The sequence below is a fragment of the Stegostoma tigrinum genome, chromosome 12, assembly GCF_030684315.1.
Source record: "Stegostoma tigrinum isolate sSteTig4 chromosome 12, sSteTig4.hap1, whole genome shotgun sequence".
Classification (NCBI taxonomy): Eukaryota; Metazoa; Chordata; class Chondrichthyes; order Orectolobiformes; family Stegostomatidae; genus Stegostoma; species Stegostoma tigrinum.
Window position 1 is genome coordinate 73,634,735 of NC_081365.1, and position 18,897 is coordinate 73,653,631.

The window sequence follows — 18,897 nt, forward strand, 5'->3', positions numbered from 1 at the left end:
TGAGGTCCATGATTTTTCAAACTTAACTTGGTTAATGTTTGTATCATAACCAGTGACATTTTTGGGGTCATTTCATAAAGAAACATTTGATGTATAAAAGTACAAATTTTGTGGCATGGAGAATTTAGTAACTGCTGTTAATGCTTAACAAAGTTGCCACCAACCAGTGCCTTCTTTAATGTCATTCACTTTCAACAATTTGGTTTCCCTGTGAAGCTGTGTGTGTGTGAAGCACCGCGTCAGGGTGTGACCAATTGCTGATCAACACAGACTATGTATAAAGCGTGTACCCATAGACTTTCTTACCCCTTGGTACGCATGAGCTATTTTTCATGTTAATGATTGAAAAAGGCATGAAATATATTAAAGAAATAAAATTTGCAAATAACATGGCTTTATTATTGATGTTACAATAAAAGTGATTTCTACATAATATACATTATATACAATGGTTTAGGTAATAGCAATAGGCCACACATGCAAAATATATTGCGCAAATTATATACAGACACCGGAAGATCTTTTGGCCATACAACAAAGAATTGGGTGCTCTAAAATCTGATGACTTGATAGAAACTGCAATTTTACAAAATATTAAAAGATAGAACAATACTCTTTTTCATATAATACATGCTGAAAGCCAGCTGTGAACAATGAAAACCTGATCCATTACACAATATGCCATTCCAACAGCAAATATTCAAAATCTATCAATAGAAAAAGCACTATGGTCATCTATATACATTTAAATACATCACCTTCTGTAAATTGCATTTTCACAGCACTTGTCACCTCTAAGATGCAAGAGTCAGGATTTCTCCCTTTCTACCCATTGTGCTTCCATTAGGCTTTGTATTACCATAGTATAAAACGTTGTGTAGTTTAAACAAGGTTCTCCTACCATCTTCTATTCTATCAGATAATAAATACCCAATAAGTGCATAGTCCCACTGCAGTGCTCTGCTTTATTGTTTCATTTAAACACATCAAAATCAATGGTAAACAATTCTTGCTCATGGCTGCCCTTGAAACTGGAAATTTTATTTTATGAATACAAAAAGCATCTCATTAGAAAGTAATTCGAATGACTCTCATTCTGGCTTGTGCACTCGTTTTAGAAATACAATACTTTATGCATATTTTTTAAGCTCATCATGATAATAATGAACTCACAAACTGTTAAGCTTGACAACATTGTTTCCTCAGATTTCAGTGACACAACTACATCTTAAATGTTCCTTAAGCTGTTAATCTTTACGTTAAAGAATTTGTACATTGAATCTTGATTTATCTGGGATCAGGGAGCTGCTTTCAGATTTCATGCTTCGGCATAATTCAAAAACAGACTCCACTGTATTTGCAGCATGTCCATTCTCATTTCCCCCCTCCCAGTTAACCATTCTTATGCATTCCCAAAACAATATCTATTATTTTGCACAGCTGAAATATTTGATTTGTTCCACCCCTATGTAATGGACGAAATCATATCCTATCTTGAAGGGACTTTTATGTCTCAAGACCCACAATCTAACTGAGTTCGAGGGCATTGTGAAGCAGAACTGCAATTATTGTTTCAACGCTCAACAGACAGGTAACACATTAATGAACTCAAGTGAATGAGTTTACTGAAAAAAAATCCTTTCATTACTGTTGTGACTGTTACTCTGATTTGTTTAATTAGATACCCAGATATTAAACACTGTTTTGGTCCTCTTGCATGGTTCCATTCAGTTTATAGAAAGGATTCTAAGAAAAAAAAAACTAACTCACTAAGAACAACAAATAGAACCTTAATCCACAGTGATTGGCTACATCTGTTTAAGATTGTCAGACAAAAATTGAATTCATCAAGTCCAGATTCTTATTACCATAGAGCACTCTGTGGCCCTGCCCACACTCATACCTTCCTCCAGCCCCAGTCAACTCCCCAGTTACCTCCAGCCTCACCTTGCCCCCACAGTCCTTAAAGACTCATCCTTCATCTTACAGCATCACCTTGCTCCCGATAGACCTGTCGCTCTGCCCTGCTCCCTACTGCCACACCCCGTCATAGAACATTACAGCACAGTACAGGCCCTTCGGCCCTCGATGTTGTGCCGTCATTGTTCCTCTGCTCTGCCTTGCTCCCCACTGCCTTTCTCACCAAAGCTTTTCACTGCAAACAAAACTGAACCTGCCGCGATTCAATACTATTTCCAGAAACAATCTTTAAAATAAAAGAGCTAACGGCAGTGAAACCCACAGGTTTCTCTTGCTTTCAAGTTGCCTCATTCCATTACTTTTCTGACAGCAGGTGCTTTGGTCAAAACCATAATTTGATTGATTTCATGAGGCTGGACATGATAGCTGAAAGTCAATAATGTTTTTCCTTTGTAATAGTGCATTAATACTTTGAACACCTCCCCAGACCCCACCCCACTGCCCTTTATAATGCTTTGTTCTGGCATGGACTGACTGCACCATTCTCGTCCTACATGTCTCTGCTGATAGAAACATCAAAAAGGTGACAGTAAAACAATCATAATAACTGCAGATATTGGATAATAATTTAATTAATCTCTCAAAACATTATATATGCAAGATGTCCTTAGGTATATCTGGCTGCATGTGTTTCTCTCCTAAGTCTTTATTAGAACGGCGTGTTAAATATTTACCTCTATGCATTTCTCAGAAATATCTAGATGGGGAAGGAAATATTTTAAGGAGAGTAAAACGTGTTTGTTCAGACACGGTGTTCATTTCTTCATACCTAGCATTATCAAACTCTTTTATTCATTCAGGATTGTGGGTGTCCCTGGCTGGGCCTGAATTTATTGCCCACCCTTAGTAGCCCATGAGGAGGTGGTGGTGAGCTGCCTCCTAGAACCACTATAGACCATGTGCTGTTAGGAGAACCGGGGAAGCACTGAAGATCAGAGAGACCTTGGTGCGTACATCCACCGGTCCCTTAAGCTATCAGGGCAGATGAGTAAAGTGATTAAAAAAGCATATGGTACACTTTATTAGCTGAGACACAGAGTTTAAGAGCAGGGAGATGAAGCTGTTTAAAATGTTGGTTAGGCCATAGCTAGAGTACAGTGTGCAAGTTTGGAATTCACATTGTAGGAGGATAATGATAGCACTGGAGAGGGTGCAGAGGAGATTTACTAGCATGTTGCCTAGGCTGGAGAGTTTCAGATGAAGAGAGCTTGGACAGACTGAAGTTGTTTTCCTTACAGCAAATGAGATTGAGTGGGAACATGAATGAAATGTATAAATTTATGAGGGGCATAGATGAACTAAATTAGAAATCTTTCCACTAGATGGAGAGATAAATATCACAGCCACAGGTTTAAGGTAAGGGGCCAAAGGTTAACAGGAAACTTGAGGAAAATCTTTTTACCGTTAAATTGCTGTAAATCTGGAAATCATGTCTCTATGGGCAGCAGAGGCAGAAGCCCTCATAACATTTAAGAAGTATTTAGATGCGCACTTTTGAACCGAGGAGTGCAAGATCAAGGGCCAAGTGCTGAAAAATGAGTTAGAATAAGTAGCTAAGTAGCTATTTCTGGCCAGCACTGACGTGATGGGTCAAAGTACATTTTCCAATCCTGTAAATCTCTGTGACCCACAATATCATTCTGGAAGGAGTTCCAGCATTTTTACCTAGTGACATTGAAGGAACAGCAATATATTTTCAAGTGGCTTGGTCGGTCTCTTGGAGGGGAACTTGCAGGGAATCATGTCCCACATGTCAGCTGCCCCTGCTCTTCTAGATTTTGGGCATTTGGAAGGTGATGAGGATATCTGGTGAATTTTTGCAGTGTATCTTGTTGAAAGTACACGCTGCTGCTACTGAACATCAGTGGTGGAGGGCGTGAATGCTGGTGATGTGGTGCTAGTCAAGTGGGCAGTATTGTCCTGGATGGTGTCAGTTTTCCTCCAGCTACTCTCATCCAGGCAAGTGGGGAATATTCCATCACACTTCTGATTTGTGCCTTGTAGATGGTGAACTGGACTTTGGAGAGTGAGGGAGATGAATTACTCACTGCAGGATTCCCAACCTCTGACCTGCTCTTATAGCCACTGTATTTACATGGTTGGTCCAATTATATTTCTGGCCAATGGTAAACCCAGGATGTTAATAGTGGGGATTCTGAGATAGTAATGCTATTGAAGGTTAAGGATCAATAGTGAAATTCTCTCTTGGAGATTGTTACTGCCTTGAATTTGTGTGGCGTGAATGTTATTTGCCACTTGTCAGCCCAAACCTGGATATTGTCCAGGTCTTGCTGCATTTGGGCATGAATTTTTTTGTTTACTTTGCAATGGGAGGAAAGAAATTGATGAAACACTGAAGATGGCTGGATCTACAACAACATCCTGAGGAACTCCTGCAGCGATAGCCTGGAGCTGAGATGACTGATCGCCAAAAACCACAATAATCTTCCTTTGTGCCAGGTATGACTCCGACTAATGGGAAGTTTTCCCTGATTCCCACTGATTGGTTTCGCTAGAGTTCCTTGATTCCACACTCAGTCAAATGTGGCCTTGAATTCAAGCCAAGTTACTCTGAGCTCATCAGCACAGAAAGACCATTCAGTCAGCTGGTTCTCTGCAAGAGGAACTCAGGTTGCTCCATGCCCCTGGCTTCTCTTCAGAGTTCTGCATATTTATTTCTCTTCAGGATCAGGTGGAAAGTATGCAACTACAAGTTCCCTGCTCCTGTTCCTTAACCTGTATCTTCACAATTGTCCAATATCTAGTTCCTTTCCATTTACATAGCAATGCAAATTAGTGACTAGTTCATTTTAACCAAGAAACTTTTCTCTCTTTGAAAAAGTTTAATGTTGAAACAGTGTTCATTTAGCCAGCTCTTTTTACCAACTATTTTCTTTTATATTGAAATGTAATCCACTTTTGGGGGTTAGCAAATCTAATTAACTTGGCTGCCAATGACACAAAGTTTCATTCACTTTACCTACAAGCAGTAAGAGAGTTTGACAAATGTTATTTGTAGTGTATTCTGCAGTCCATAAAACAATTTTAAATCAATTTAAAAAGACTGGCAGACAAAGTGCTCACAACTTGACATCTTTTGAAGGCAATATGACTTAGGCATGACTCCCTGGGCACTAGCATAGCTTGTAGTGGTCCCTATTTTGGCAACAGGGCATCAAGGTAATTTAATTATGAACATTAAGGTTTGGCTAATAAATCACTTGTTGACACTTGCTAGATTGACAGCATTAACTGAACGTGCATTTACATACTCCACTGACCAGCAAGTACACTGGGAATGGGAGAATTGCATTGAACTGTGCAGCATGATGTAGGGAACTAAATCTTACATACCCATAACAGACCATGGTCTTTTAATAGCACTTCTAATTTAGGCTGTGGTTTTGGTATCATATCAATATTTAATACTCTAGTATTAATCTTTCAATAGTGTAATCTAACTTCTTTGTGTGAAACATCTTAAGCAAGTTAATTACTAAATCATGCCAGGTCAATCACAAATATGGCAGCAACAGGGTCATTGACCATAAAACCCTTCATTCAATCTGAGCACATGGGAACTTGTTATTTGATAACAACTCTTTTCTAATCAATGCTACTCATCTGAATGAGGATTACTCTTCATTTTGCATATCCCTTTGGAAAATTTAAATCAAATTAGCTTCAGCTCAAATCAATTATCTAGTCTAAACAGTCAAAGATTATATAATCTGGAATGTACTAATGGAATAAAGCACACAGAAGATGTCAATTATCAACTGAGAGAGACAGTGTCAGTTTTTTTTTGTAAACTGTACTGAACTATCCACTGGCAATTCTACTGTGTAGCAGTGACCAACCTGAGACACAATCCAGATTAGCTTTTCATATATTGATTCAGATAAGTGACCATTCAGCCCCTGTCAGTAAATCATTTTACATAAATAAAGATCACCAGCACATTTCGGGAAGGGATCACATAACAGGTGAAACTAAGTTTCAACTAAAATGCACTGATTGTTGCCATACAATAAAATTGTTCCTATTATCTTTTCTAAAAAAAAGCAGTTTTAGCTGTAAGTCTGTCAAATTTACAACTTCATCCAAATGGATAGGTAAAATACCTCCTGAATAAATAATATAAATAACTTAAGAAAATGTTCTAAACTTTCTCACAATGTGTCTTAAAAGCCATTGGAATATCATAGCAACTAAACAAATTAGCACACCAAAAAGGAAGTTTTTTTAATATATTAAAGCATACTTAAAATGTTGGCTTTGCCTCACTGCTGCAAAGCTGTAAATATCTGCAAAGTTAACATACTGATTAAATACTCTAACATATGTAGCTTCCCATTATATTTTCAAAACAAATGATGCTAGTGTCTTAATGGACGTAAGTTGGATCCACCTGTCAAGTGATGAAAAGTATCCTTTTCTTGTACATCTTGTCCCCACTCTGGGCCTTCAGCTTATGGCACTCGTTGGGTGTTCTGGGGCCAGCGGCAATGCAACTCTGAATTCACGAAAATAACGGGGATCTGGTTATGGCCCAGTCTAGCAGTGCTTGAACGGTCATACTTACTTTCATCAACCCTTTTCCTTCTAGTATGTGATGAGGCAGACATAATTTTTCCTAAGGAAAGGTAGCATAAAAAGGCAAAGAAGGTTACTAAAGATTCATTTAGAAAGACTAAAAGCCACAAATGTCTAAACAGAGCTCCGTGAATGCATGTGACACTTATTGTTGCACCCTCAGACATCGGAGCTGAGGTGAGTGGGTCGACATATAAAGTTGCGGTGGACTAATTATTTTTGGTTGGTGCTCTGTGAACATCAAGAAGAGTAACTGAGTCTGAAGAATTCAGAGGGTCATTTAATTCTCCCACCTTCACATCACACAAACACCTTGAGGTGGAATGTTTCACTACTGCAATGTCCAGAAAACTACTTGAGTAAGTAAACTGCTACCCAGTGGCAGGCAGACAAAATTGAGAGGCAGCCTGAATTCTGAAGCCAGCAGAATGCAATCAACATCACAGACTGACCTGTAACCAGGACAAAAGCCTCATGAAGGGCCACACCGACCCCAGCATTGGTAAGACAATATTTATTGGTCTTCCTTATAAGTGCTTGAGATGATGGCAGTGAGCATCTCAAACACCAGACACAAAGCATTTCATAACAGCCCCATCTTCTACCCCAGCCACACAAACACCTTCATAAACACTTGTGCTGCTCAGCAAGCCCAGATTGTTTTTGTTATCAAGGTGTTCAATATTACACATGTGCTGAGCAGAAACACTTACCTCTGCTCAGATTCAGATCATGCGCTGCGTGATATTAATTAACCAGCTCAAAGCAAATATCCAGCTAATTGCTGCACAAAGGACAGAAAATGGGGAATCTGCAGGGAGCGTTTTGATCAGCTAAGCAGTTTACAGTTGTACTGTGGATTTCATTTGGCATTGTTTGTTATTCAATATCAAAGGCACTTTGGTGAAAACAGGGCTTTTGTTACTTATGGGGAAATAGTTAATATTTTACTCAGTTTTACAGAACAAATCTCCTCTGTGTACTTTAAGTGAAACACCTTCTTCCTGGATTAAGATCCTTTTGAGTCCACTTCCAACTGGAAGGTAGGCACAGACCTACAGGCCAGTAGGGATCATTATCAGGACTGGCCCTGCCATCAAAGATCTCTTGGAGTGTACTTTTTTAAAAGAGATGAAATTGTTATACGATCAGGCTCTCAACCACTAGGGGTCACTACAAGTCAACAATTCAATTTCATCGAAGCGGACCATGCCCTTTTAAACAGCAATCGCGAAAATAAAATTCTTGAATCCTATTTCCGATGCAAACTCATCCCAACGCTATAGCTTGTGACAGAATCATTAAGAATTTAAGTGACCATTTAGATTTTAAGTTGACATAACGTGCGGAATAGCTCACAGCGAGAAGTGCATAGATTTCTTAAACATATTATGTTCAGAATTGCTTTGCATAAGCCCTCAGTATCGAAGTAGCTGTTGGTAAGAGCAATGTAGGTTTGTAAATCCTGACACCATTTAACTGATCTTAGGAGAGCCAGCAGCAAACTGTCAGAGATATAGGAAACTACAAAGCTAGTTTTTCAGGGCCACTATGCTGATCGGCAAAAAGAGTTAGTATGATAGTAGCACAGAGTGGGTATTAATAAGAATACAAATACCTGTAATCGTATTAAACACACAGTGCAAGGAAATCTGCACATGCAATGTTCTATATCAATGAACTCCAGTTGTATGTAATATATAGCAACACTAAAAAGCAAGCGTGGAAAAGGCAAAAGCCAAATAGATCCCAAGTAAGAAAGGCTGGTGTGGGCTGTTGAACCTTCTCCCAGTGAGCCAGCAGAGCGCCAACTGTCTTTTGAATGTTCTGGACGTCCGACTGCAGGATGTCATACGGAGAGCAGACGTCAGCCTATCCGAGGGGCAGCGGCCAGGACAGAAGAACAGTGCACGATATTACAAATACAAAACTTAGCAAAGAGTCTGTATAAATAAGAACTAAACAAGCTGGGTTAAAGAGCATGCATGCGAAAACCGTGCTGCCTTACATTGCCTTCTATCTACGAAAACAGCCAGAGGAACCAAATCATTAGTGCTTCGGCGGGAGGGGAGGGAGTGGGTGTGTCGGATAGAATTGTTAAGCAGGTTTCTGGGAACAAAACAGTAAGACAGACGCTTTTCTCAGTGCGTTAATGCATGTTGTGGAGAGAAGCGGACTTAGGAACATTTCAAAAGCAGCTCTGCCAGAGTTAACGCCAGTTCATAAATGGCAGCTGAAAGAGAGAAGCAGGGAAGATGCGATTATCCACAAGCTCGTCTATCTACTTGCTACAGGAATGCAGCTACTCAAAGAACTGAAACTGCAGAATTGTGTCAGCCTTTGTGGTGATCAGTCAAACCTCTTGATTCTCACAGAAACAATGCAGAGGAAAGTAACTGCCTGATCCCTCACCCACCATCCTGAGATAAGATTTGATCAGCTACAAAATGGCAAGCAAAACTTTGTTCAAGAGTTAAAGGTTAAACATTGATTAAAATTGGCTGAGAGATCAAAATACCTACATTTTCTCTCACTGCAGTGGAGAACTACATTGTTCAGATTTTTGAATGGAAAGGGCATGCTAAGAACAGTTCACCCCAAAATGGTTCATTCCAGTGACACTGCTGACCATGAGCCATGTTGTGCTAATTAGTCAATTACTATTAGGCTATCAGCAAAACGGTAAGGTTTTGTGGGGCAGTGGGAGGGTCCCCATCTCAGGGCCAGGCTGCCAAAGTTCAAGTGCCACTAATCTCAAAGGTAGGTCACAAACACTTGTGCTCTGAGGAAGGATCACTGGACCCGAAACGTTAATTTGATTTCTCTCCACAGATGTTCCAGCAATTTCTGTTTTGGTGTATGTCATAACAAGGATGAACAGGTTGGTTAAAAGCAACTATGGTGACGGTGTTGGGACATGCTGAAGATAGGGCTGCAGAGTCAGCAAACAATGTGGCCACCCTTATTTAAATATAAATAAAGGGAGGCACTTGTGCCACAGCGGTAGTGCCCCTACCTCTGGTCCAAAAAGCCCAGATTCAAACTCCCACCTGCTGTGGAGCTATGTCATAACTTGTCTGACCAGACTGGGTAAAAATATCAGGGAAATGGAAGCAGGCTGCAGCAAGTCTGAACTGTACAGCAACCATATCCCTGAAATTGTAGCACCATCAATACACTGAGCAATGATGATACCCACAGTTCCACAATGGGTCCAAGGCCTGTGGCTCCCCAGCTTAATAGTTCCCAATCACCACTGCATCTGTGAGTGAGGCGATAGGAAGGATGGGACAACCATAAGTGAACATCAATTACCATCTTACAGAGACAGCTCTTATCCATCAACTAGGAGACAGAGTAGCTCTGGCTAAGGTCTGGAATAAAGTAGTAATTAAGCCAAAAAACATGATATTTTGAAGCAGTAAGATCTAAATTAATTTGAGATTTTGTTAGGTCAATGTGTTCTTTCTGCAGACAACATGAAACACATATACTGAAAGTGCAGAATTCTGGTTGTCTTGATCTGAGCTGCTTTACACTTGAATCCAAAGGTAATCACTCTGCACAAAATTTGTAATTGAAAACTGGTCAACATTGTTTTAATATGACACATAGAAGGAAAACCAAGAGGTCTGTTGGGATAAATTTGTTTTTGTTCTAACCAAGCATGAAGCTGCTGCATAGTTCTTAGAAAGATGTGAAGCCAGAGACATTGAGGTATTTATAGTACATCTGGCTGCTAACATCTTCAATCATCTGCTGGTTCAGCCTTATGATGCTAAAAGGCACATCCAACTTATGCTGATGTGGGCGTCCCAGCAGAAGCAACTATGGATGAAAGTGGCTAATGTAAAAACTACTTGTCTAATGGAGTCTCAGCCAAACACTATTTTGAGACACTCCTTATTTCATGCATATTAGGTTTCATTCAGTTGGCTGTGCAAACATGGACCCAAACTAAAACATGGAGTTTTAATTCAGTATTCACAGAATTGTGAATGTTCGGCATTGAATTTAAGACCACATTTTTATTCAAATCTAGGAATACAGAATATCAACTGATCAAACCTTCCCTGTGCTGGCACTGCACTGTTGGTGCTACAGAAAAGAATTTGTCCAGTAGCAACAAAAGACTGTCTTATGCATTCACTTTTTGTTTTTAAATGAAAGATTAATCTAAGCTACTGTAAATGAAACAGAAATGGAAATGCTTTTCCAGGTTCCATGTGAACTACAGAAGCTATTGCTGAGAACAGGGAGTAGCTTCATAACGATATTCAAACTAAGTACACAATAGTAAAGGGTATTCATTCCCTCAAACCCATTAAACCCTTCAATTAGATCAGGGCTGGTCTGTACCTCAACTCCATTTATTCAGTTTGGCTCCAAATGCATGATATCCATATCTAACAAAAATCTGGAGATCACAGGCCTGAACACTTAAATTCACTCAGCATCTAGTTTCAGATTCCATACATATGAAAAGGTGCTTCCTGAATTTATTCATAAATGGTTCAGTTTTAATTTTAAGATTATGTCCTTTGCACTGGGCTCCCATAGTAGCGAAAGACATTTCTTTCTATCTACCCTAATTAATCCCCTTATTAATTTGAAATACTTAAGTCATTTCACTCCTTAATCTATTAAACACAAAAGAATACAAAGCAAGGTTCTGTAACCTGTGCTGACTGTCTTTTTGAATGTTCCAGATGTCCAACTGCAGAATGTCATACAGAGAGTAGATGTTAGCCTTTGTAAATGTAACCATTTAAACTGTGACATCACTTTGGTTACCAAGTGCTGTGGCCCCTCCAAAGGCAATAATCCATCCTGAGGTCCAGTGCCAAAAATAAAAGCACTTATACCAAATGGGGTCTGAATGTAACTCTATACACCTGAAGCATAACTGCCTCACTGAAGTATTCCAATGCCCACGAGAAAATGGTGCAGATTTGGCACTGTGACTCCTCTGATAACTTGCTCTGGCTTTTAGGCTAGCAGGTCACAAATGCAGGCCCATTGGCAGATTAGACAGCGGAGGCCTGTAACTATTATTCAGAAGCACTCCAATAGATATCATGCCATGTTTTCTGAGTTGCTGCGTGAAAGAAATTGTGCATGGATGAATGCTAGCCACAGACGTGACCAGCCAGGCTTGCAATGTATCAATCATTATCTGCAGACACTGCTGCTCCAATTGGCAACAACTGAGGGGAGCTGTCTCAGCTTGGATGTGGTTTATCACAGAATCAAGTACCAGGATGCATCATCTGCTCGCAGGTATCACAGGGCTGGCCAACTACAGAACCATTCAGCCTCCCTCTATTCTCCTTTGGGCATGTTAATAATAATCACGTACAAACGCCAACCACAGTTACACAGCTCAAAATTCACCACAGCTCCACTTGCAAAAATCACACAGGAATGGCTCCACCAAGGCTATTCTATCCTTAGGTCCAGATCTGCATCTACTCCCTGGGTTTCGGCTCGTTACATGTCTGTATCACTACAGCGTTCAGCCCTAGCAATCCTCTCACCCTTTCAAAAGGCTAGAAATTCCCACTTTGGTTCTGATTCTCTCTGCTCATTGCTTACGCTTCAAGGTGACCACCTTTAGTGCACTGAACAATTCCTTTCGACAGCTGAGTCCATCTGAATCAAACATAGAGAAGTTTGGATGAACTGCACCTAAACAGCCTCTGAAGTCACATTAGCAAATCAGCCAGATCAGAGATTCCCAACTAAAACAGTCATCTGACAACTTGGATTTATATGGAGGAATCTACAATAAGGTTACCAGAGAGCTGCCCTAATCTGAGACCCCCATTGCCCAAGGTGGAAGTGCTGTTAGATTTAGTGACAAATTGATTTGAGCTATCTCTTGAAATCATAAGATGTACAGCAGGGAACAGAATAAATTACCTGCTGCCATTACATCAACGTTTGTTTCAGAGGAGAAAATAGAAAATTTAAAAACACCAGTTGCCTTGAAGTTCTATTTAAGGTTCAACAAAACATGCCTTTAAATCCTATCAATTATTGCATCTCTTAAAATACAGTAACATGTGGCTTTGTAGAGAGTTACAGGGTAGCAATGTAGCATCACAAATTGTGACAATTAGCTCATCAAAAAAAACAGATGATATAGATGTCAACTGGCAAACTTATAATACACAAGACCAAAAAAACTTGAATCAATAACTGTCTCACTGGTTGAAAACAACCCTTTCTAAAATGAAACGGTGTGCTTTCCTTCAACAAGCAGATGGAGGTCAAAAATTTTCTGTCAACTCCAAATCTGCAATGAGCTAAGGATGTTAGAATGGCCAGAACCAGTTTTGGTCTCAACCTTCAAAAGAAAGACTTATAAAGTTAAACATATAGTCTTGTGTGTGGAATATTTACAGAAGTAGTGTTGTGGTGCACACTGTCAGTAAGCTGACTTATTGTTCCTTGACACATTGCACAACCATAGACCTCTGTCTATTCACTCAGGCACATCTAGATCAATTTACCTCACCAGCAGGCATGGAATCCACCTAGCATGCCGTGTGGATGCATCACCTCCAACGGATGCTGTAAGTACTAGAGATAGTTTACACAGTTTAACAGTTGCTGCTACTAACATATCAGAGGACATTATAAATAAAAAAAACCCCAGCAGGAAGTTCAGCCATGATCTTATAACATAATGGTGGGGTTGAATGGGCTACTCCTGCTCCAGTTTCTTACATTCTTGTTTTTAAATCCCCTTCCTTCCCCAGGAGAATAAGTAGCGGAACACAGCAGCAATCTCTGAAACTTCAATTAAACTGCAGCTTCATCACAGTCATTTCTCAATCACAAGGATCATACTATTTTACCCAGAGAGAAACCAGCATGGGAAAGCCTTTCCGATATAATGTGAGCTAAATAACGTGTGGCACGGCTCCTCTTCCCCTATTATGAATGTATTTAATTCTTTCTCATTCTCCTCAGTTTTCTCATTTGTTATGACCCAAGACAGAACGCTCTGCCTGTGATTGAACTTTAGTGGAAAGTACAGTCAATCATGCTGGCTGAAGGCACCTTTTATTTTTGTCATCTTTTCTGTTAATCACAAGTGTCTGAGTTAAGTGAGGGGGATTTTGCTCCTTCTGCTTACTGCTTCTCATATGATCAATGATATTTTAAAGCTTCTGTTTGTTGCCCTTATTAAACTTGAAAAGCTTACATTTATTCAGCAACTTTCCTACTTTCAGGAAGTTCCACTGGCTTTACAGTGAATTAAGCACTTTTGAAATGTCGTCACTGTTGTTATGTAGGCAAAACCAAATTGTACAGTGCACACATGAAATAGCAGTTGAAGCCTGGGGCAGATCAGCCGTGATTTTATTGAATAGAAGGGCAGGCTTGAAGAGTCATGTGTCCTATTCCTGCTCTTATTTATTATGTTATGACAGGAAATACAGCCTCTGTTTCTAATCCATTGAACTGTTTGTAACATTTTAAGCAATTCAATCAGAGCACCTCTTTGAAGTAGTAAAGTGAAAACACTGGATTTTCTCAGATACGTTTGGGAGGAAGTGCTCACAAAACCTCACTCACCATAAAAGCAGCTTTCTGTAATGTCCTCAAACTTCCTAAGACTCCTTAAAGCTTTACGTTGCATGTGTTGCAAAAGTCCTGGAAAGTTAAAATCTACAATACATCCCTTCACCAATTAATCATACTGCAACCAACAAGATTTGTCTACTGTATATTTTTGACCCCTCTGGCAGGTAGAAACATTTTCTAACAGACCATGTTTTATCATGGTTATATAACAAATTTGCCTCATTCCAAGACATAAAATTACACAAAAGCCAAAAAAAGCATTAAAATAGCAAAATTGCATTTAATTTGGTGAACCTGATACTTCAAATGTTTTACAAGACAAAAATAGCAAGTCTTTCAAAAGGCTTACAAATCTATAAGATGGATTTCCTTCCTATTGGTGTGATGTTTAACTAAGTGGAATAGATATGCACTGAAGAAAACAGATTTGAGACAGCTTCTTGTGCTTCCCAGCCAAGGTACCTATTCTTTATTTAGCTTGATTCTTTTAAGAAATACCAAGTACTTCTCAAAAGATAGGATTCCAATATTAATTATTTCTATCGTAGTGAATAAGAAATAGAAACAATTCCACTAGCTGTCCAATGACAAGATTAAGGCAAGACCCCCTGGAAGTTTACATTCAGATATCTTCAGCTCACTTCGTGAGCTCAATCCACACTTTTAATGAACAAACTATCAAAATATCCTGTTATGATCTCAGAACAGAATACCAAATTCATGTTACTGTCTGGCAAGGGGCAATTATGTTTTTTTTAACAAGGCAAAGTGTGACACTCCAAGCACTTGCAAAGAGAGTAACCCACAAGATTTCATGGTTTTGAACAAACAAGAAACAACTTTGTTATACAAAATTAGAACAGCAATATAGTCCACAAAATTTATAACAGTATATTGTGGCATCAATTAGAACTAACCAAAGGTAAATGCGTGTAACAGACCCAACACCTGAAGAGCAGATCAAATAACAAATGTGGTCAAGACAGATCACATGGATTTCTTAGCAACTCACAGATGTCATCAAACTTCACTAAAATCTTATAAAGATTCTGATTTCTCTTCTCTTGAAGACCTAGTTTCATAACATCTTTGAAAGCCACTCCATCACAGCAGCTGCTCAAATTTTGCTAAAGTTGCTTGGGACTGCAGTCCCTGAATTGAGGCACAGCTTCAGCTTTCTCAGATAGCTAGCTTTACGAAGCTGGAGCTACCCCTGTGTTTCATCAAGTTCACACAGCTGTACAAAGAAAATACTGCTTCTTTCTCTTTCTCACTAAGCTTCCCTGAGCTTTTAATGGTACATAGCTTCTCCCAATATGCCATATCTCCCAGGGTTTTTCCCTAAGACCCATCACCAACATTCAGCTGTACCTCCTAGCTCCAGAGACTTCTCCTAATGACTTGGTACCCACTACAGCTACATTTTTTTGGGATGGGGCCTCTCCTTCCTGCCCCAAGTACCTGACTGACTAACATCTCCAAGGTAAAACCCTTCTCCTCTGACTGCCTCCGTGCGACTAATTCGGTGGAACCTATTGAAAATCTTGCAACAAGCTCTTCCCTTGTTCCTTGGCATTACTGAATGCAACTAATTTTTTGAAACAGTGAAACTTAGTAACCTTTAGAACTCTCTTTTTCTTAACACTACCATTTCTATCACTGCAGAAAATTGGAAATATTCTTTTCTGATATCAGAACATACTCAGATGACTTAAAGGCTCACAAAATACAAGTACTTGTATTGTGTCTTTTAATAAAAGAATAAAAGGATAAAAATAAACAATATTTGAATGGATCTTAATGATAGTAAGAGGCATGTCGAGGCAAAATGACAAGTCAGCTACAGGTTCTGTCACTAAATGTGAGAAGGGAGGGCAACTATATACCAAGAAGACCCATAACATTGTGGGGATAATTGGTATTGAGGGGTCTGAAGAGCCGATGAGGATTTTACATTTTGTGCATTCAAGACTTGAGGCCAATGTAAACAAATGAGAATGGGGACAGAACAGAATCACTGGACAGAATATGAGTGGCTGCAATTTGAGTTATTTGGAATTTCTGCCAGGTCAAAAATGAGGAGTTGCACTGAAAATGAATGAAGACTCAAGATCCATTAAAAGCAAAGGGAAGCAGTTCAGTGGCATGGAGAAGGGTGAGCAACATTACAACCGTGGAAGGAAGTCTTGGTGGTGCTGTAGGGTGACTGTCGTTGTTCCTCAATATTCTTGGATTAGCGAAAGTTTTTTGTATTTGGATCGGCTATAGATCCCTCCTCATTCATCGGCATTAAACACTTCCTCTAGCATCTTCATTAACGGAACTTGGCTGACCTTTATCAACTTGTAGGTTGGCAGAACCTGAGAAGTGCACACGTACCAACCTTCCTTGTTCACTGCTGAATATCTATTTATCCAATTTATCCAATTTATCCAAATGTGGATAAACATCCGCTCATTAACTTAGTGCATCATGACTGCAGTGTACACTTAGCTGCGAGATGCAGGCAGAAGTTTACTAAGCTTCTATGGCCACCCCTCCCACACCATGCAATGCTATCACCTAGAAGTACATGGCTCGGGAAAACATCAGTGTCTTGGGACTGTCGGCAAAGTAACTTCACTGTGTGACTGTCTTCCCCAACTGTTCAAGGAAGTAGTTCATCACCATCTTCTCAAGGATTACTGAAGATGGATAAGAGATGTAGGCTTGTGAGACAGTTACGTTCCAGTTTTCTTTTTTGTTGAAGTTAACACTAGGTGAGACATGGCAGAGGGAAGTTAAGACAGTGTTGCAGCTTCTGCGTGTTATCCTTGTTAAAAATTATCGTCAATCTGAGTAGGACCAGCCTCAGTTTAGCTTTGTTGCTAAATAAGCTGCTATCAGCTTATGAAGCCTCACGTCTGAATATTGGTCATTTTGATGAAGGGAGTAATGGTGGCCAACACTGAGCGCTTTCAAGAAAGATGAACAGAGGAAAAAACTGGTAAGGAAGATGGAGAAACAAAAAGTTTCCAATGCTTCAAAATCTCTGAAAAGGACCAGTGTTCCCAATACAATCAGAAATAGCTTTGCAGTCATCAAGGATTACAGGGAATATTCAGGAAAGCAGGTTTAAGGCCACAATCTGAATGATGGAACAAGCTCAATTAATCAAATAGCCTGCTCCTTATGATCTTCCTTGGATCACCGTTGTTAGAATGTTGAAACTACTGAATGGGTTTCACAACTCCCATGATTCATGCTCATGCTGATGCTTATGAAGCAATAGTTTAACTGATGACGAATATTCCACAGAGTCCTTAGGAAGACTCAGAAGCCCAACATGACAAATTTCTTAGCTGTAAAGACAACTCTGCCACAACCTACTGTTTCAATGGAAAACCCTGATCAGAAGAACTCAGTAAGTATAACACATATCAGGAAAACATTAATACGGCAACTAGGTTTAAGAACACCATCTCCCTCTAGCAACCCCAGTTTAACATTTCTTTATTCATTTTCCTTTTGGGAGGTTATACTAACATAACAAGCAGGTTGTGCCTGCCCTGCTATTCAGTAATATTATGGCTGATCATCTACTTCTCTCCATCATCCCCACTCTCTTGAACTCCTTCACAAAAAAAAGTACAAGAACAAAACTGAAATTTTGTGAACATGTAATTGCAAATGCTAAATTGGGGCATACGAGCAGCTTAATTCACTACTGTTTGTACTACGGAACATGTTTGCACAGCGCTTTTCTTTCACAAATCTGTGAACTCTAAGTCTCACAGATTAGTAGTTAACATGTGCCAGTGACAGCAATGTCATGACTTGTGAAATGAAACCACTGAAGAACTACGGCTCTCTCTTCAGAGTTATGTACAGGAATAACGCAGCTTGGGCTGGAATGAGACAGCATTTATTCTGATTGATTCAAGAGTTTTCTTTCCGACAATACAAATCATTGCCAGGTTAATTTTCTCATTTAACTTGGTGAAAACATGAAGAGTCCCAGCGATCCCATGCTTCCACTGTTTTTTGTCATAAATCAAGTTTATTTTTCTAAAGTGATCCATACTTGCCTGTTTTCATTCCAACCCTAAATCCAAGGAAAGACTTTGAATTGAAAATAATTCATCAAATTACCTCAGCCACTCCCATTTTCCTGCAGGCTTCTAGAAAGTTTTCCACATTTCTCCTACATTTTGCCATGCTCAGTTTAGGCTGTAAGATAAGTACACACTTTTAAAAAATTATGCATTCTTCAAAATGGTACAATGTATTGACTGATACAGAAACATAGGGCCTGGAACTATTTACACTTATAAAACATGGACAATATTTCATTAAGGTGGAACCTTGGGTTTTGCACTATGCTCCTCTGCTGTTGGTAGCTCTGTGAAATACTTTTTCTGTCACACAACATGTTGAACACGTGCATGCATGGACGCACTCTATCTCAGAATCTTCTCCTTGTTGGGATATACCTTACCTGGTTTTGGTTATCTTCCCCTCATCCATTTAGATGAGCAGCAGCAGTCTTACCTACTCATCAGAAGATTGTGGGATCAAGCCCCAGTGCAGGACTTGAACACATAGTCCAGGCTGAAACCTCAGTACTGAAGGGGTTGCTGCTAATTAAGACTTTACATAGAAGTCCCCTGTCCTGGTTCAGGTAAAAGCCTGAACTCGCAGGCCATTTTTTATTTCCTATGTTTGTGTGCAATAGCATTTAAAATC

The 18,897-nt window shown here is 39.5% G+C and overlaps 1 protein-coding gene across 6 annotated transcripts in view; it reads right to left on the bottom strand.

Annotated features, from left to right (window-relative positions):
* Positions 1 to 397: 397 nt before the first annotated feature.
* lrch1 (leucine-rich repeats and calponin homology (CH) domain containing 1) overlaps positions 398 to 18,897 on the bottom strand; it is a 162,540-nt gene continuing 144,040 nt past the window's right edge. For 4 of the 6 annotated variants that reach the window (XR_009446573.1, XR_009446572.1, XR_009446574.1 and 1 more), the window contains 3 exons: positions 18,304 to 18,381; positions 8,195 to 8,448; positions 6,501 to 6,616 (listed from right to left, as the gene is read on the bottom strand). Coding sequence is in view for 2 of the 6 variants with exons in the window: in XM_048540125.2 (XP_048396082.1) it covers positions 6,503 to 6,616; positions 18,304 to 18,381 (192 nt within the window). In the remaining 4 variants the exon portion in view is untranslated. Of the gene's footprint in view, positions 6,617 to 8,194; positions 8,449 to 18,303; positions 18,382 to 18,897 lie in introns of all 6 variants that reach the window. The other 2 variants (XM_048540125.2, XM_048540128.2) reach the window with 1 other exon arrangement.